The sequence below is a fragment of the Botrytis fragariae genome (assembly GCF_013461495.1).
Source record: "Botrytis fragariae strain BVB16 chromosome Unknown tig00000006, whole genome shotgun sequence".
Taxonomy (NCBI): domain Eukaryota; kingdom Fungi; phylum Ascomycota; class Leotiomycetes; order Helotiales; family Sclerotiniaceae; genus Botrytis; species Botrytis fragariae.
In genome coordinates, this window is record NW_023500988.1 from 1,412,544 (window position 1) to 1,429,168 (window position 16,625).

Here is a 16,625-nt window from a genome sequence, read left to right on the forward strand (position 1 = left end):
CATGGGGAGGAGAGCATGAGAGATACTAAGTAACCACGTGGTAGCCTCAGGTGATCTTATCATACGGAGAACTGTTCATATCAACATAATGTCAACGGCGACCTCGAAATACCAAGATCGCAATGATGATCAAACTTCACGTGATATTATTGATAGCTTTGCTGGCGTTATTATTACCAGGTTGTATCACTCTTCATTGTCAACGTCTGAAGTGAAGCTCACACGGTGTGCTCGCAGTCTACAAACACTACCTACCGCCCGAGGATACACTCACTGTACATTGTGCTCGTCCATACTAGCTACTAGATACTAGATAATTCAAGTAACACCTAGTAGATTCCACGGAATTTCCTTGGACTTTCCTGTGTTCATCGTATGAAGCCAAGTTTGAAAATTCTTGAGTATTTTCCTACCATTGTAAGATCTTATCAAGGCCCCTGGTCGTAGTACTTTACATGGAGTACCCGATATTCAATCCATCATTTTGCTCGCCCAGCCAGATGCGCTCAGACTTTTTATCTCTCAATTCTATCTTTTGTAATCTCCTATGACGTCATTTGGCGTTTACCCCCCGCCATGGCTAACAATCTTCTGCGGTGCCGGTATGTCACTTCACAACAAAATAAACAATACTGGCGCCAGTACTCATACTAGTAACTTTTGGGGAAAATCAGGAGATTATAGGGAAAAAGCATAAACTTACTACCTACCTGGGTAACGACGTGATTCTTACAACGAAACCCTACATTCATCATCTTTCAAGGGTTCCGGAACTTCAACTCTTTTCACGGTCATGTTGATGTTCACAACTCTTCATTCAGAATTCAACAATCTTGACAACAGAACATGCGATTGATCGTTCTGGTCAACATCAAAGGCAACAACAGTTACAAATCACATCACTGTCTTCGCACGGAAATTCAGAATGGACGACAGAGACAAGGACAGGGACAGGGACACAGTCAATCCAAAGAGACGGCGGGGTCTTGGTATTGTGACACCAAATGCTTGCACAGAATGTAGAAAGAAGCGTGCAAAGGTATCTATTTACAGTATTTATTTCTATCAATTCAAGCTTATTGCCTTTGCTCAATTTCCCGAATACTGTCTTTTGTCAATGCTAACATTTTTGCTTTTATAGTGTGATGGCGAAACCCCTTGCGCAAGATGTGCATCTCAAAAGAACGTCGAATGTGTTTACGAAGTTCCCGTACGTCAATCGAAGGAGAACATGAGATCCGAAATCGAACACTTAAAGGCTTATCAACAACAAAGTGAACGTGTGCTTGCTGCTATCGCTTCACAGGATCAAACCGCGCAAGTAATTGATCGACTTCGACAAGGGGAAGGATTAAAAAGCATCGCGGACAAATTACAAACTCCATCGCAAACTTCATCGGCTGAAGGAGGAAACATTACGACATACACAAGTTTTACCGATCATCAAGCAATCGGACATGCACTTAGGCCAGTTAGAGGAATCATAACGGCCCCATTCACATCATGGGGAAAAAGTGGTTTACAAGGGCCGACTGCCGACTTTCAACATGAGGAAATGCAAGGAATGTGGAATCAATGGCCTGATACTCGCAACATATCATCCGGTATGGCAGCTAGTGATGACTTGATGAATTGGCAAACGGAACCTACTAATTTGCCTGAAAATTATGAGCATCCGGCAATTGGAGGTACCTGGCCGGATCAAGCATCCAATCATTCTACTCCAAATAGCACAGTACTATATGCTAGAGGTCAAGGTCAAGAAACAATTCTCGGTCAAGGAATTGGTTCATTACGGGAAAATAGTCCAACAGTTCCACCCGCATCATGGACCAAAGTTACATCGGATTCTGAATTCGTAGACCATCTCATGGCGCTATATTTTTGTTGGGAATATCCCACATTTGCCTCTTTGAGCAAGGAGCATTTTCTTCATGATTATAAAACTGGAAAAACAGAGCATTGTAGTGAGCTACTAGTGAATGCGATATTGGCTTTAGGATGTCGATTCTCTGCTCATGTAAATGCAAGAACTGATCCTCACGATAGTGGCACTGCTGGTGGTCATTTCTTCGCCGAAGCTACTCGTTTGCTTAAATTGGAAAAAGACCAACATTCTTTGACAACAATTCAAGCATTGGGTCTGATGGCAATCAGAGAGGCAAGTGGAGGTCGCTCCAGTGCAAGTATTTATCTTTCGGGGCAATCACTTCGACTGGCAATTGAGATGGGTCTTCATCTTGAAGCAGAGGGGCAATTACCTAGTGAGCCAGTAGAGGGATCACAAGCCGTACGACTAGCCACATTCTGGGGAGCCTTCTCTTTAGACCAGTAAGTCTGGATTCCACCTTCGATCAATAGAGTTTAGGCATGGATTTATCCATGGGTGTTCTGATGAGTAAGTACTGACACGTTATAGAGCCTGGTCATTGACTATTGGGCGAGTACCTCAATTCTCACATATTACCAAGTTGAATGTAAAACCAGCAATCGTAAATTCAATTGAAGCATCTGCTTGGATCCCATATACAGATGATGGTAAATTTTATACGATCACACTGACTTTGGGATACTCTTGCTGACACACTTAGGAGCACCACTTGAACGTAATTGTACTCAGCCATCGAATATTCGAAGCGTATACGCAACTTTTTGTGAGCTTTCTGAACTAGTTCACCAATCTTTGTATCTTTACTACGCCCCTGGCTCCAATATCAATAGCAATTCGTTGCTCCAACTATACACCAAGTTTCTCCGATGGTACGACTCAATTCCTGCCGCTCTACGTTTAGGACATAATTTCACACCATCTGTATTATTCTCACAGTAAGTATCAGTGTAGGCCGTGTGTAACACAAATCACGTGCTAACAAGGTATCTCTAGTATGTACTATCACTATGCCATCTTACTTTTGTTCCGCCCATTTATCAAACTTTCTCTACTCGGATCGGGAGTTTCACCTCGTGATGTTTGTAACCAAGCTGCGGATGCAATTTCTGCCCTCACCAGCTCCTACGCTCAACTTTACACGTTAAGGCGTACTCCCTCTTTCGTACCTCATTTCATTCTCGCCTCAAGTATTACTCACCTCGTAACACTTGGTAATGCAAAGACCGGCGTGGAGAAAGTCACTCAAGGAATTGCAGATCTCAGAGAGATGGCTAGCTGTCATGGATTTGCTGCTCGCGCTTGCAATATCCTTCGTCATCTGGCTAAGAAGTGGGAGATTGAAGTCCCTGATGATAACCAAGAACAAACAGAACCTGAAATTTTCGATGCCCAAGCTCGTCCTTCTTCTAATTCTCTTAATCAATTCTGTACACAAGTCGATGAGGCGGATATGATGCGTGGTATTGGTATAGCAGGGGAAGAAGAAAATCCTCTCTTTTGGCCTTTCCCTATGCAGGGAAGACCATTAATGCACTATGCTGGAGGTAATTTGGGAAAGTTGGGATTTGAGAGGTTAAAAGAATGAGTGGAAATCTGGAATTGATGCTACAGATTCGCAGGAGGAGCTAGGCTGGGCTGGGCTGGGCAGGCTGGACGAACGGACGGATACTTCGTTTTGTATCAAGAAGGCCGAGTAGATATGGCGCATTGATGGAAGAGGAAATGGAGAACAAGTCAGATATATTTCATGGGTACAGTGGGTACGGTGGGCACGGTGGGTGGGAATGGATGGCATGAGAATATGATACCTCGGAGGCGTTTTGTCTTTCTCGCAGAATTAACAAATGGCGGGTGGATTGGAGAGGGCTTTATCAAGATCAAGTATGGGAAGTGAAATGGGATGGAATAGCATGGCATTTACAGAACTCGGTAATCAATTAATTATACTGCAAGGGGTAGTATATCTCCTAAACTACTTCATACGTACGGCTTTATGGCTCTCTCTAATCTTAATTCATAGAGTGGAATTCAATCGTGGGGATTTTGCAACTCTGTGTATGATTTTTTTGATGAAGTATTTAGTGGTATTATATAAGTACTTGAGACCTTGGAGTACCGGTGGACTACTCATATCCCCACTCTGGCCCAAAGAGTATCCTTTGAGTAACCGACCATATAATATATATACGTTGAGAAGTTTCATTCATAACAAAGAGTATCGTGGGATAACTAGAATGGAAGAATCAAATATTCTACATCGATTCCTCTCCACGTATATACTCGAGCACGATCGCGAAAATGCGTATGTGTGACGACAATGATGATCATGTTACTCGTGATTTGGAATGGAATCTTCTCAAAAAGATGTATTGATGCTGATCTACTGAATCAGGTTAAACATTGGGTTCTGATTTACCACCAATAGATAATATACATTGTGCATACATACACATATACACGTTGTTGCTTTCACAAACAGCACAGAAAGAAATCACCACGACAAAATCTATCACTTAACCATCACCATACCATACCATACCATACCATACCACCCATCCATCACGTAAATCCCCATACAATTTGAAAAAAATTCCTATTCGTTAAACACATACACATATGCAACTGCCAGTATCTATGCACCTATGCACAGCACAGCACAGCACAGTAAATCTTATCTCATCTGATCTGATCTCATCTCATCTCACCACTCCAATCACATCCATGCATATTCAACGTTGCAACTTCCACCATCCACCATCCACCCACCCCATCCCAGTCCCCCTCCAGCAAAACCAAGCTTCAACACATAAACAAGAAAATCCATACCACCAGCGCTCTCCTCTATCCAGAGCATATATCGAATCGAAATGAATTGAATCTGTCTTGATCCAGATCAAAAAGCACAAAATGACTTCTTTTCCCGAGATGACTATCATACATACAAGAAATAGATGGACAGACAGACGGAGAGACAAATATACTGAAGTGGGTAATTTTTGCCGCTGCAACGCAAGTGCAAATGCAAATGAGATATTCGCAAGCGGAGAAAGGAGGGAAAGAAGAGATAGACCTGGAGGCGAAGAATGAGAATTAAGAAAAAAAAGAGTCATAAATCAATCAAATATCGCAATCGATCTCTCAATCACCCAACATATCTTCATCCTCATCCTCATCAGCCACATCACCATTTTCCTCAGCATCTCCTTCTTCTTCTCCCTCAACTTCTTCTTCGTCGCCACTAACATCCTCGATTAATTCTCTTCTCTTCAAATCTTCCTTCGATCCCTCTTCCGGTTCGGCATCCGCAAAGGGATCGTCATCTTCTTCCTCTTCTTCATCTTCATCCTCCAATTCCAACCTAAGAGCTTCTTTCTTTGCCTGCGCAGCGGCCTCCGCTGCTGCTTGTTGAGCCTTACTCTTATGACTTTTCTTGACCTTTTCCTTAGGTTCATCAAGATACGCAACTACTTCCTTGAAATTATGACCCAATCTGTTTCTATTCCTCTCAATACGTTTACGTAATTTTCCCTTCATAGGTCCCGAGGCATCAATGACTTTTGCGAGGATAGCCAAGATAAGTTTTCCAGTCAATTCACAAAGTTGTTGTTCGGCCTTGAGAGTTTCACTTTGTCGTTCATTTTCTGTGATTTCCTCATCTTCGTCATCTGAGTCTTCGGGTTCATCTTCCGGAGCTTCGTCATCATCTGGCTCTTCCAAACGTTTTTTGGCTTTTTTCGCATAGTGTTTCTCGGCGTGGTCAAAGATGGAGGTTAATTCCGTTTGAGCTTCTGGAGAGATTTGTTTGAATAGGGATTGAAGGTTCTCGGATTGATTTTGGGGATCTTTTTGTCCAACGGCAGTAGCTTGAGGTCGCAGAGTGGCGAATAAAACGTGAAGATCGAGAAGAGTACCAGTTGCAAGTAAACGGACTGGGTCAAGGGTACCTCGAGAAGATAAAGCGGCGACAAGATTTTGGATGAAGGTCTCTTGACAGTCTTTGAGAGAATCGATATCAGCGTCTGGTATTTCTTCACCTGATGAGATTGACCTTGTCAATGAATGTACTTTCCACATGAAATAGAACATGGCCGAACGAATAGCCGATATAACAATTTCATCCTCTTGAGCATCAATATCTGGATTCGATTCCTCAAGTTGACCTCTTGCAACAACGTCCAAAATGATACTAATAGGAGATGGGGTTTGACTATCAATTTCGGCTTCTAGAATTTCAACACAATTTGAAACACTTGCAAGCTTTTCCACCTTTGAAAGATTAGTTGAAAGCTCTACAAGAATTGAGTCCGTGAAATCTCCTCTAACAGATATTTCGCCAGCTTTGTTGATATTTTGAAGTATATTTGTGGTATCCTCCCATAACGTTTGAAGTTTGCTTTCTGTGACATCTTCAAACTCTTCATAACTTCGTGCATGTAATATTGCTGCACTTGCTTCAGTAAGAACATTCTTGTCAGCGTGGCCACTGAATTGAGCAGTGATCTCATCAAGTAATTTAGCATAACCCGTTGAGCCTTGTCGTAGTTCTTGAAAGACACCAAGGTTCAAAGAATGTTCCAAACGTAAGACGGCAGTTGCTGTTTTTGGGTGAGCTCCAAATTTCTTGAGTAATCTTGGAATGATATCCGCTAAATGACGAGCTGTTGTCTCTTTGATCTCTGCTGATTCAGCTCTAGCATTTCTCTTCTTATTTTTATCTCGTGATTTTTCTGGCTCGCTGAGTTGGTTTAGATTAAGCTTGACCACTGCATTCAATGTCTCTAGCAGAATGATCTCCTCGGTCTCTTCTGGTTTGAAACATTCCTTCAATGCTCGGTTGGTACCCTTGCCTTTGGGATTAGAAGAATGATCGTGAAGTAGGTAACCGGCCAAAACCTCCCATTCTTTGAGCTCCGGCATCTTTTCGTATAACGCTTGAGCCGCAAGGGTAAATCTTGACTCCCCACCGGAAAGGTCTAAATAATGTTCGATGGTCGCTTGATCTATTTGATTTGGCATCTCATCCTCGTCAGAAATATCATAATTTTGTAGAACCTCTGCGAGACACTTGAGTTTAATCCAACTAGCACGAGGCGAATCGTAATCATCGTCGTCAACTGTCAAAATTTCCTCCAAGGCATCTTCTCCACCCAATTGCTCAATTTTTTCATCGAAAACATCTTTAACATTCTCAACGAAAAATGCAACAACAGCTTTGCGTACTTTGGGTTCCGAGTCGAAAATGAGTTTCCCAATGACATCAATATCATCTGGTTCTAGCATTCCTCCCTTTCGAAGTATATCAACCAAATCAACTGCATTTGACCGAACAGCAGCATCCGAATCTCTTGTGGCGATTTCAATGATCCGAGGTCTAAATCGTTCAATGAATGTACCCATTCTTGAAACATTGCTAGAATTCTTCAAAATTCTTTGTAATTGTTTAACCACTTCGAGTCGCATAGTTGAAGCCGAATCTGTAAGCATCCATCCCAGATATCGTAAATATTGCCCATCGAACCAATAACCAGGTAGGGTATGAATCCAAAGACCTAGTGCTTCAATACATTCTGTCCGGATTTTCGGGTCAACATCTCGATATCTATGAACCCAGATTGTATCGAAAATATCCTTCAATCGTTCTTCTAAGATCTCCTTCTTGCCTTCTCCTTCTCGAACCTTTCTCTCAAAGTCTGCCAGTCTGCCTTTGTTGGGTCGTTTGTTTTTCTTCTCTCCTTCGAGTTGACGTAATGTTCTTGCAGCAATTTCGATTTGTTCCTTCGCGACTTGACAGGTAGAAGTGGCAATAGTTAAAGCAACGGCAGTCGCAGTATGTCTGAAAGGTCGTAGGTTCGAAGACGACATGGAAGCCATCCAATGAAATATGCTTTCCATTAATGGTTCGTCCTCATCATAAAGTGCTCCAGAGGCATTCATTGTTTTGTTTAAAGAGTCGAAGAAATCGAGGAAAGAGGTACGAAAGGTATGGCTATTCTTCGCTCGTGAGATCAATGGATAATCGGATATATTTTGCTACCACATAAATCAGCATAGGTAAACCCTAGAAATGTGCCAAAACTTACTGCTTGGTGTTCGTCTTGAAGGTCTGCAATCTTCCCATTAACATTATCTGCATCGTTAACATCATCCTCGTTGACAACAAGATCACAACCAGCACTCTTCAATACGAAATTTATCAATTCTGCCACAGCTCCAGGACTATTTTGTGCATATTTTTCCAGAAAGCTAGAAACAACCTCATCGGATGGTCGCCCGCTCGTATAAACATCAGCTATAAAAGATATCAGTATAACCTAATAATAGGATCAGAATTGCTCATGGCGCATACCGTAAAGTCCTTCAGCATCCTCATCTGCTATGACAACTGTCTTTGCTTTCTTGGGTCGATTTGGCAATCTTACAGCAGGCGCTCTAGCATGAGAAGCTGTGCCATTTATTTTTGGTTTCTTTGCTGCAGGTTTCTTCGAAGTCCTGGCTTTCCTTCGAGCTTCTTTCAATTCTTCTTCCCCCGCACTTTCTTCCTCTAATTCATCGTTCTCATCCTCTTCTTCTACTTCTACTTCTTCTTCCTCTGACGCGTCATCTTCTCCATCTTCATCGGATCTCTTTCTTTTGGCGTTTGTGGAACGAATTGCAGATGATGGTAAATCTGGAACGAATTTCTCGGGTGCTTTTACGGCGCGTCCTGATTTCCTTCTACCAGATACGACGGGTGTGCTTAACACATCATTTTCGATCTCCATGAGTGGCAATCGTTGAGTATTCATCAGCGCATCAATTGCGCATTTGATTGAAATTCAAAGAATAATTTGGGGTGATGTGGCGCGTTTGGTTGTAAGTTTGTGATTTAATGTTGACGTATCGCGAGAATTGAATGAATATCGCGTTTGAACGTTTCTAATTGGATTTAGCGCCACTCAACTTTTTTAAGGCTTACAACGCTTATTTTCAAGCATCTTCAGCATGTAGGTAGGGTTATAGCCTGCCTCCATGTATGTATGTATGTATCCAGCTGCCGCTTTCTTTACTTTACCTTGCCTTGCCTGGTCTTGTCTTATCTTCTCTCCACTTCAATGGGGTAAATATTATGAGAAATTATTTATCGAAAAGATAATCATAAATTTATAAGTTACTCTCTCCGTCTCTCTCTCTGTACCGTTTGAAGGATGCTTTGCTTTCTACGAGTACCAAGTCAAAATTATCCAAAACTACCCATTCACCAGCTCTACCAATTCTACCACTTCTAAAATGATACGATAACAACATATTCCTTCCACTATACCTTTGATCCTTCACCAAAGCCTCACTTAAGCTCTCAATATGCTATCTCCTTTCCCCCCTTCATCGTCTGCTCCAGGCGAGGGGCATTTGGTTGTTCACTTGCTACCTCATTCAATCTCCGCTCTATCAAGAATGACTTTTCAATACCCACTAAAATTGATATCTCCATCTCCTTCAGCTGAACAAAAGAGCGTCTTGGTCTTCCTCTTGACATATGGTGGAGGTCTTGTCGGTGGGGATCAAGTTCATCTCAAGATAAATGTCAACCCAAACGCAAAGTTGAGTATCGTTACACAAGGTCATACCAAGATATTCAAATCACCAACACGTGATGTTATTACACGCCAACATTTACAAGTTACCATTGAGGATGGTGCTTCTGTTTGTTTATTGCCCGATCCGGTTCAACCTTTCGCGGAAAGTGTGTATGAACAATCGCAAACTTTCAATCTCAAAGAAGGGGGATCCCTTTGTTTATTAGATTGGGTTTCAGCTGGGAGAACTGCAAGAGGTGAAAATTGGGATTTACGAGCATGGAGTGGGAGAAACGAAATTTGGTCAATAGGAAAGGATATGAAGAAGAGGCTTTTGCTAAGAGATAATGTCTTGTTAGAAGGAGATGAAACAACAGCTCAAGAGAAATTACTACGGCATAAAATGCGCGGAAACGGTATATTTGGGACATTGATCCTGAAAGGTCCTTTGGTCGAGAAGTTATCTGCATTCTTCTTGTCTGAGTTTGCTGCACTTCCCAGAATTGGTGCTAGAGATTTTCGTTCTGATGATAGGAAAGAGAGAGACAGCGAGATTGTTCTATCGAGAGAAGAATCATGGAGACTTCGACGACTTCAACAAGAAAAGAATGAAGGTATTCTTTGGTCCGCTGCCAAAGTGAGAGGATGTACAGTGGTAAAATTTGGGGCGCCAACTGTTGAAAGTGGTCGGGTATGGATTGGTGGTATGATCAAAGAAGAATGTAGTATATCAGAGATCTTTGGAGAAGATTCATTGATGTGTGTCCGTGAATGAATAGGATGGACTTGGATTGGATAGGGATTTAATACAACCGGGAGTACTGTCTGATATATCACGCCCATATGTACCGAAAGACTTTATATGGGTGGAAACCTTGGAAGCATTTGTCCGATGTATGACATGGTGAGAGGATGCGAGGAAGTTCTTGCCGCACAAACTCGAGCCCTGTCTCCAAATGAGCCCCGTTGAATCAGTCCTGTGTGTGCTACCTTCGAAACGTTTTGGAAGTTGGAACTCAGGAGATACATAGTGGATTTGCTATGAACTTCGTTTAAACTTTGAAGATATATCATTTTTGGTCATGATAATGGCCAGCCATCTAGATACACAATACAAAGTTGATACCATGATGGGGGGATTGTTAATGCAAATCTAACCGAGCCTCATAGCCTTCCTTGCCAGCCATTACATTTCTCCATATATTCTCTTAAGCATAGCACATGTGTGAAGCTTGTAATGAGACAGAAGTTTGGTGCCTGGGTACAGTCAGTCTCTCGTCGCAAGAAACAAAGCAATGTAACACGTTTTGGTCACTGCACCCGGCTCGATGATTTAAGGAAGGCAATGCTATCCGAGCATTGATCCATTTCCATCTGAAGCTCATGTTCTGAAACACCAGTCGAACCTCTAGGGCGTCGACTATGACCAAATCAATCATGGTTCATCGACTAAGCCATATCGGCACGTGACCATTACTGTCAAGACTTTCTGTTTTGCCGGTAACCTATGTGCATTGATTTCAGACCAAACAAAACACAAAACAATTGCCAGGCAAGAGGGATGAGCTGCAAAGAATTTCGGCAAAGGTTAGTAATGCAGTATCAAATACGATCTCCCTACCTACCAATGCGGCGCAGTCCTTGGACCTTGACACAATTTTAAACACAAATTAACTTCTTTTGAGCGTTTGCAACTTGATGAGATTCAGGTTTTGAAAGCTTCGACCAGTTGTGAGAGGTCTGTTGTTTGAATACCGAAAAGATCTACAATATGCAATTACATGATTGCTCCAAGGGTCCTAAGTATCAGATGCCGGCAAAGCATTATTATTTCCTCACACAAACTCACAGAGTCATGGATTAATTCCAGGCCTTTCTCCATGCTCCATCAAAACTCCACATTGATCGCCATAGCAATTACTGATTGGTCGATTGGGACTATTCAACAAGCTTAATTCGACATCAGCACTATCTTGGAAGCTACTGTGCTGGAAAGGGGGCAATACGACGGGCCGCCTCCGGTATCCAAAGTCCAATTCAAAGCAAATTCTCGTCTAACAAAATTCAAATACTGCATTTTAGGCAACATGACTCTCAAGAGTTGTGGTATGCCGGGTGCAACAAGGTTACTGATGATTTGGACAAGTTTTGATCATTAAGCGTGTAAACTTGTAAAGGTATGACTTCAAAACTTGCAGTCCTTTCTCCAGTCTTTGCTTCTATTGGAATTGGTCTAGTGACAATACTTCAAACCAACATAATGTTTTGAACGTCTCAAATGAAATCAGCCTTTAGCCATATCAGTTTTCACCCCTTCAGTTGAGTGTGGCTTTGGAAACGTGCACAGACAAGACCACATGAAGAAACCTGACCCTGTTTGACTACATCTGCCAAGAAGCATACAAACCCCGATGCGACCTGTCGAGGCGAAAACATTTCCTGTTTCGATACTCCTCAAGATTCAAATCATCAGTCAAAAAATATCGTACTTCCTGGATACCTTCTCCGCAATCTGTCTCGTAGGTCCACCGGCGGTCCATTTTACCTGGATGTTAGGACTTCAATGTTACAATGGCGAAGAGTTTAGACCTTTTTATCTAGTGTGAAATATCTATCATCCGGTCATGGCAATTACTCCACTATTTTGCTATTATGTTGACAAGATAGTTAAACCTTTGATTGTTTGTATCCACAATATGTCGGATAAGCTCTGTGCATCAGGAACGGAGGCTGAGCACAGACTTCGCATCGCTTCCCATTGTCCTCCTTCTCTTCGCATTGGGTCCAGTATGGAACTTTGGACTGCTCTTGGCAAGTTTCTCATGGTTACTATCTCCCGTAGTATGGAAACTGGTCTGATCATAGTACTTTGGAGTCGATTTGCCTGTGATTGAGAAACTATTAAAGGAACCGAATCTCCCTCCGTTTACAATTCTCTCCTCAGCATCAACAGTTTTTCAGTTTCTTTCAATCTTCCAATTATCTTTCATTTTCCAGCCGCATACTATTGACTAGTATCCCGCTTTATACATCTTAAATCTTTAATTTTCAATAAACCTTTAAAAACCAACCAACCAACCCAAATCAGCAAATATGCGTTATACTATCGCCGTCGCCGCTATCATCCCTCTCGTTGCCGCCCATGGCAAGATCGCAGTCATGGTTAGTAATCTATCTCATCTTCTTTCATCATCCCCAATTCCAATTATTCATACTAACTCGTTATTTCAGACTGGTGACATGGGAGGAAACACTACTGGTCTCGGTATCCAAGGTGCCGTCATCCCTGGTGCCGGAACCAACAAGCAAACTGAGGTCGACACCACTGTCTTCAACAGCAAGAACGCCGCTACCGATGGTCTTGGAAAGACAAAGGCTGGTGCCAACACCATGGCTGACATGACTGCTGTCATGGCTGCTTCCGGTTCCACTCTTCCTCAAGTTTCTGATGGAGGTGAGCTCAGTGGAACTATCCACATCGTCACTACTGATGGAGCTGGACCATACTCTGCCATCGTCGACCCAACTGGTACCGGTGCCTTCTCCCAAGGTACCCAAGCCAAGGTTACCACTCAAGTACCAGGTACCAAGGGTAACATCGCCGCACCCAAGCAACGCTCCCTCGTCATGAGATCTCTTGTCAACATGGGTATCGTCAAGCGTGCCAAGAACGTAAACGAGGACTACCCCATCGCCGTCTCCATGCCAGCAGGCATGTCCTGCACTGGATCCGTCGGTGGTCAAGAGAATGTCTGCTTGGTCAAGCTTGCTAACCCATCGGGCGCTGGTCCTTTCGGTGGTGTCGCCGCTTTCCAAATGGCTGGTGCCTCAACTGCCGGTGCTGCCGGTAATGCTACCGCAGCTACCACCAAGAGATCCATCGGTGCCAAGTTCCGTGCTTAGATTTTTCGCAAGAATCGTTTAGGATTACGGTAGTTAGGATCGGGGGTTCATACCAGGAGTTGAGGAATAGGAATGGGAAATCGGGGAAAGGATCTTGTGGGGATGGGATGGAGCGGTGGAGAATTTTCATTTGTTACATATTGGGGTTGTCCTTGGTTGTTGGAAAAAAAGAAAGAGATATACTACTCTTACATTTTCATGTTGTATCTAGTATAGCCACTCCTTTATAAACTTAATGTTGATGCTCTTGCTGGTCAAAAAAAAACTCTAGTCTTCTGCAAATTGATTGTGAATTGTGATGGTTTTTTCTTGTGCTGTTTGATTTCTACTGATTGGATTTCTTGATACTCATTCAAAGTACTTTTGAATTCCCTCCTTAATCGAAACCGAAAGTTCTTCTACCTCTCAGACATTAGTTCCTGTAAATCTACTCCGTGTTTACACCTACTTCCCATGAGAACCATCAGCACCCCTCCAATCCTTCACATCACAGCAATACCTGATACCAGCACACTTCCAATTCTCAAGAGTCAACAATAGATCTTAAACTTTTAACCATTTATCTTCATCACTAATTCGGATTCTCTCTTCTCTTGGAGATTCAAGTATCAAGATTTAAGTATCAAATATCAACTTGGAGAAGAAGTCCATCAGCCTGCGTTATTGAAATTTGAAAATTCCACTCGGGGCTCTCAAAGTAAACAAAAAATGTATAGGATGGGAATCGGGCTATCTCAAACTCTTGATGATGAAGGATCATCAGGATGTGCTTAATCTTGACAATAGTTCCAAGTTCGCAATTGTAGTTTTTGGATAATTAATGAGATTTTCCAAGATGTTTACTTTGTTATTTCATTTGTATTTCCATCTCTATTCTAATTTCAATTCTTATCTCTATCTCTAACCTCCAGCATCTTCCTCCTCGCCTCTACAAAATTCCTTTTTCAATATCCATGCGGAGCAACTAATCTCTCCTTATCACTCTGTCTCACGCGTATCGCTCCTAATCTTCTTTAAACTAATCTCTTTCCCTTCCCTCTCTCCAAATCCACAAATCCCTCTCCATAACCACAGATCTTTCCCCTCCCCGCTCCCGACAAAAACTACCCTCTCCCCTCTCTCCTCCTCCCCCATCGTTCTCATGTGCAGTTTTGCCAACAACCCCTAAACCATCAGACACACCACAATCAAAAAAACCACCAACTCCCCAATCAAACAAACCAATACAAAAGCATCAATCCACTCTCCGTTCTGTCCTATCCCATCCCATCCTACCTCCTTGTCAAACTCAAAAACGTAATCATCAATTCAGTCCCACCTCCACTATCCTCAAATTCTTGATCCGCAACCCCAAGTCCTTCGCACCGGCACAATCAATACAAACAATATAAACAACATAAACAATCAACATAAACATAAATATCCAAACACAAACATCCGAAACCCCATCAAGCAGTAAACAGTGAATACTACAAAGCAGCAATATCAAATTATCAACGTATTTCCTGCTGGGAAAACATGTATCCCAGAATTCCAGAGACAATAAGCGTGATACACATAATCGCTGCTGCAGCCGGGTCTGTGATTGTGAGACTGATGAGGATGGGAATGAGGATGAGAATCAAAATGCGGAAAGATCGAGATAATCGTATATGGAGAGAAGGAGATGATGATACAAAGAGTGTTGAGTTTTGAGGATGTGAAGAAAAGGAGATCATGGCTACTGACTCTGAGAGTATGATATGAACAGTATGTATGGGTATATATATGGTGTTCTATTTGGTTGTGGAGATGGAAATGGAGATATATGAGTAATGAGTGAGGGGATTATGCGAGAAAAGGAAAGGAAGAAGAGGAGGGTAGGGAAGTTTGAAGATAGGATGATAGATAGATGGAAGTTGGGGTGAGAGGTAACTTGTAAGGCATTGTTTCTTTGTATAAAGAATATTTCATAAACTTCAAGAAATCCTCAAGCTCGTTCCGATGGAATTGAATTCTTCATCATATCTGTGCTTGTGCCGTACAATCGATATATCATTGATAAAGTATATCGACAAAAGACATACATACATAGCACAAAGAAGAAGAAAATAGCAGCGACAACGAGTGATAATGTATCTTGATGCTCAATACTTCCCACGAACTTACCCCGGGTTTGGAAGAAATCCCCGATAGGTTAGGATGTATTGGCCGGTAGTAAGTTGTTGGATGTTGATGGTTGCTGGAAGTATTAGTAGAAGAACGACTCATAAGTCGGAAGTCATCGAATCCATGGATATGCGATTTTTTAAAATCGAGAAGATTGATGGATGTAGAAGTATAATTTGGACTGATATAATTTCTGGTGTAAGGAACTGTGATTCTGGAGTTATTGATGCGCGTATCGTCCTGCAGGAAATGCTACTTCTTTGGTCTTTTCATTGTGGTCGATTGTAACGTCACGAGAACCTCGAATTTTAACGGATCGATTTTCTGGTTGGGATACAGTATTGTCATTAGGATGTAAAGAGGCTTAATCTGATAATAACACCTGAATATGTCGTTTTATAACTCAAGTCTTTCGTCCTGCGCTACAATAGGCACTTGAAACTAGACTTGCGGATGTATACTTTCGGACCAATCTGAAGGGTTCCTTGTCAAGCGTTAACTTCACTCTAACCTTTGAAGTTTCTCGAAGGGTACTGCCTGATGTGGCAGCCGATATAGCCATGCGTAGAATTCATGCTATTCTGCCTGTCAAACATACACATCAGGATCTGTGCATTTTCCCTCTCGTTCCTACTCCACTTCAGAAAGATTCTGTATACCTAGGTAGCGTAGAGAAATTTTTGATATGAAAGTATATACAAGATATAAAAGTCAAGCTTGACGTATGGAACTACCTACATGCTGCTTCTTCTTGCATGCTGAGTACTTGACAGAAATTAATAATAAGGATCAACTGAGGTTCTAAACTTTACGGCTCACCAGGGCTACTGGATATTGCTGGGAAGCGAGGTGATACAGTAACATTAAGAAAGTTGTATAGCTAGACCCTCGTGGACAGGAATGGTTTGGTAAAGATGTAGACCAAGTGGTGTTGAATATGGGAACGTACAAGATCATCTCAACTAACTATCAGAACATGACACGACATCAAAGGCATATGGCCAGTTAAGACAATAGATAGATAGTGTGTGAAGACAGCACAGGTTGAAGATGCCTTGAAAGCAATTCTATCGATTCTCAAAAGGTTAGTTGTTGTAAAGTTAAAAAGTACCAGTATAGATGATCAATTT

General features: G+C 42.1%; 5 protein-coding genes across 5 annotated transcripts; 4 read left to right on the forward strand and 1 right to left on the reverse strand.

Annotated features, from left to right (window-relative positions):
• Positions 1-925: 925 nt before the first annotated feature.
• Bfra_001618 (putative fungal specific transcription factor domain-containing protein) lies at positions 926-3,476 on the forward strand (the record flags this gene model as incomplete). Its single annotated transcript, XM_037332044.1, has 5 exons — positions 926-1,039; positions 1,142-2,331; positions 2,420-2,538; positions 2,592-2,826; positions 2,885-3,476. 5 exons carry the CDS (start codon positions 926-928, stop codon positions 3,474-3,476), a joined length of 2,250 nt encoding a protein of 749 aa, XP_037196198.1.
• A 1,553-nt stretch (positions 3,477-5,029) lies between these two features.
• On the reverse strand, positions 5,030-8,676 carry Bfra_001619 (putative stag domain-containing protein; the record flags this gene model as incomplete). Its single annotated transcript, XM_037332045.1, has 3 exons — positions 5,030-7,921; positions 7,972-8,180; positions 8,238-8,676. The coding sequence occupies 3 exons, from the start codon at positions 8,674-8,676 to the stop codon at positions 5,030-5,032; spliced, it is 3,540 nt and encodes a 1,179-aa protein (XP_037196199.1).
• A 646-nt stretch (positions 8,677-9,322) lies between these two features.
• On the forward strand, positions 9,323-10,219 carry Bfra_001620 (putative urease accessory protein; the record flags this gene model as incomplete). The annotated part of the gene is made up of 1 exon (XM_037332046.1): positions 9,323-10,219. One exon carries the CDS (start codon positions 9,323-9,325, stop codon positions 10,217-10,219), a length of 897 nt encoding a protein of 298 aa, XP_037196200.1.
• A 1,921-nt stretch (positions 10,220-12,140) lies between these two features.
• On the forward strand, positions 12,141-12,459 carry Bfra_001621 (uncharacterized protein; the record flags this gene model as incomplete). Its single annotated transcript, XM_037332047.1, has 2 exons — positions 12,141-12,269; positions 12,310-12,459. The coding sequence occupies 2 exons, from the start codon at positions 12,141-12,143 to the stop codon at positions 12,457-12,459; spliced, it is 279 nt and encodes a 92-aa protein (XP_037196201.1).
• A 78-nt stretch (positions 12,460-12,537) lies between these two features.
• Bfra_001622 (putative cas1 appressorium specific protein) lies at positions 12,538-13,347 on the forward strand (the record flags this gene model as incomplete). Its single annotated transcript, XM_037332048.1, has 2 exons — positions 12,538-12,606; positions 12,676-13,347. The coding sequence occupies 2 exons, from the start codon at positions 12,538-12,540 to the stop codon at positions 13,345-13,347; spliced, it is 741 nt and encodes a 246-aa protein (XP_037196202.1).
• Between the last annotated feature and the right edge of the window lie 3,278 nt (positions 13,348-16,625).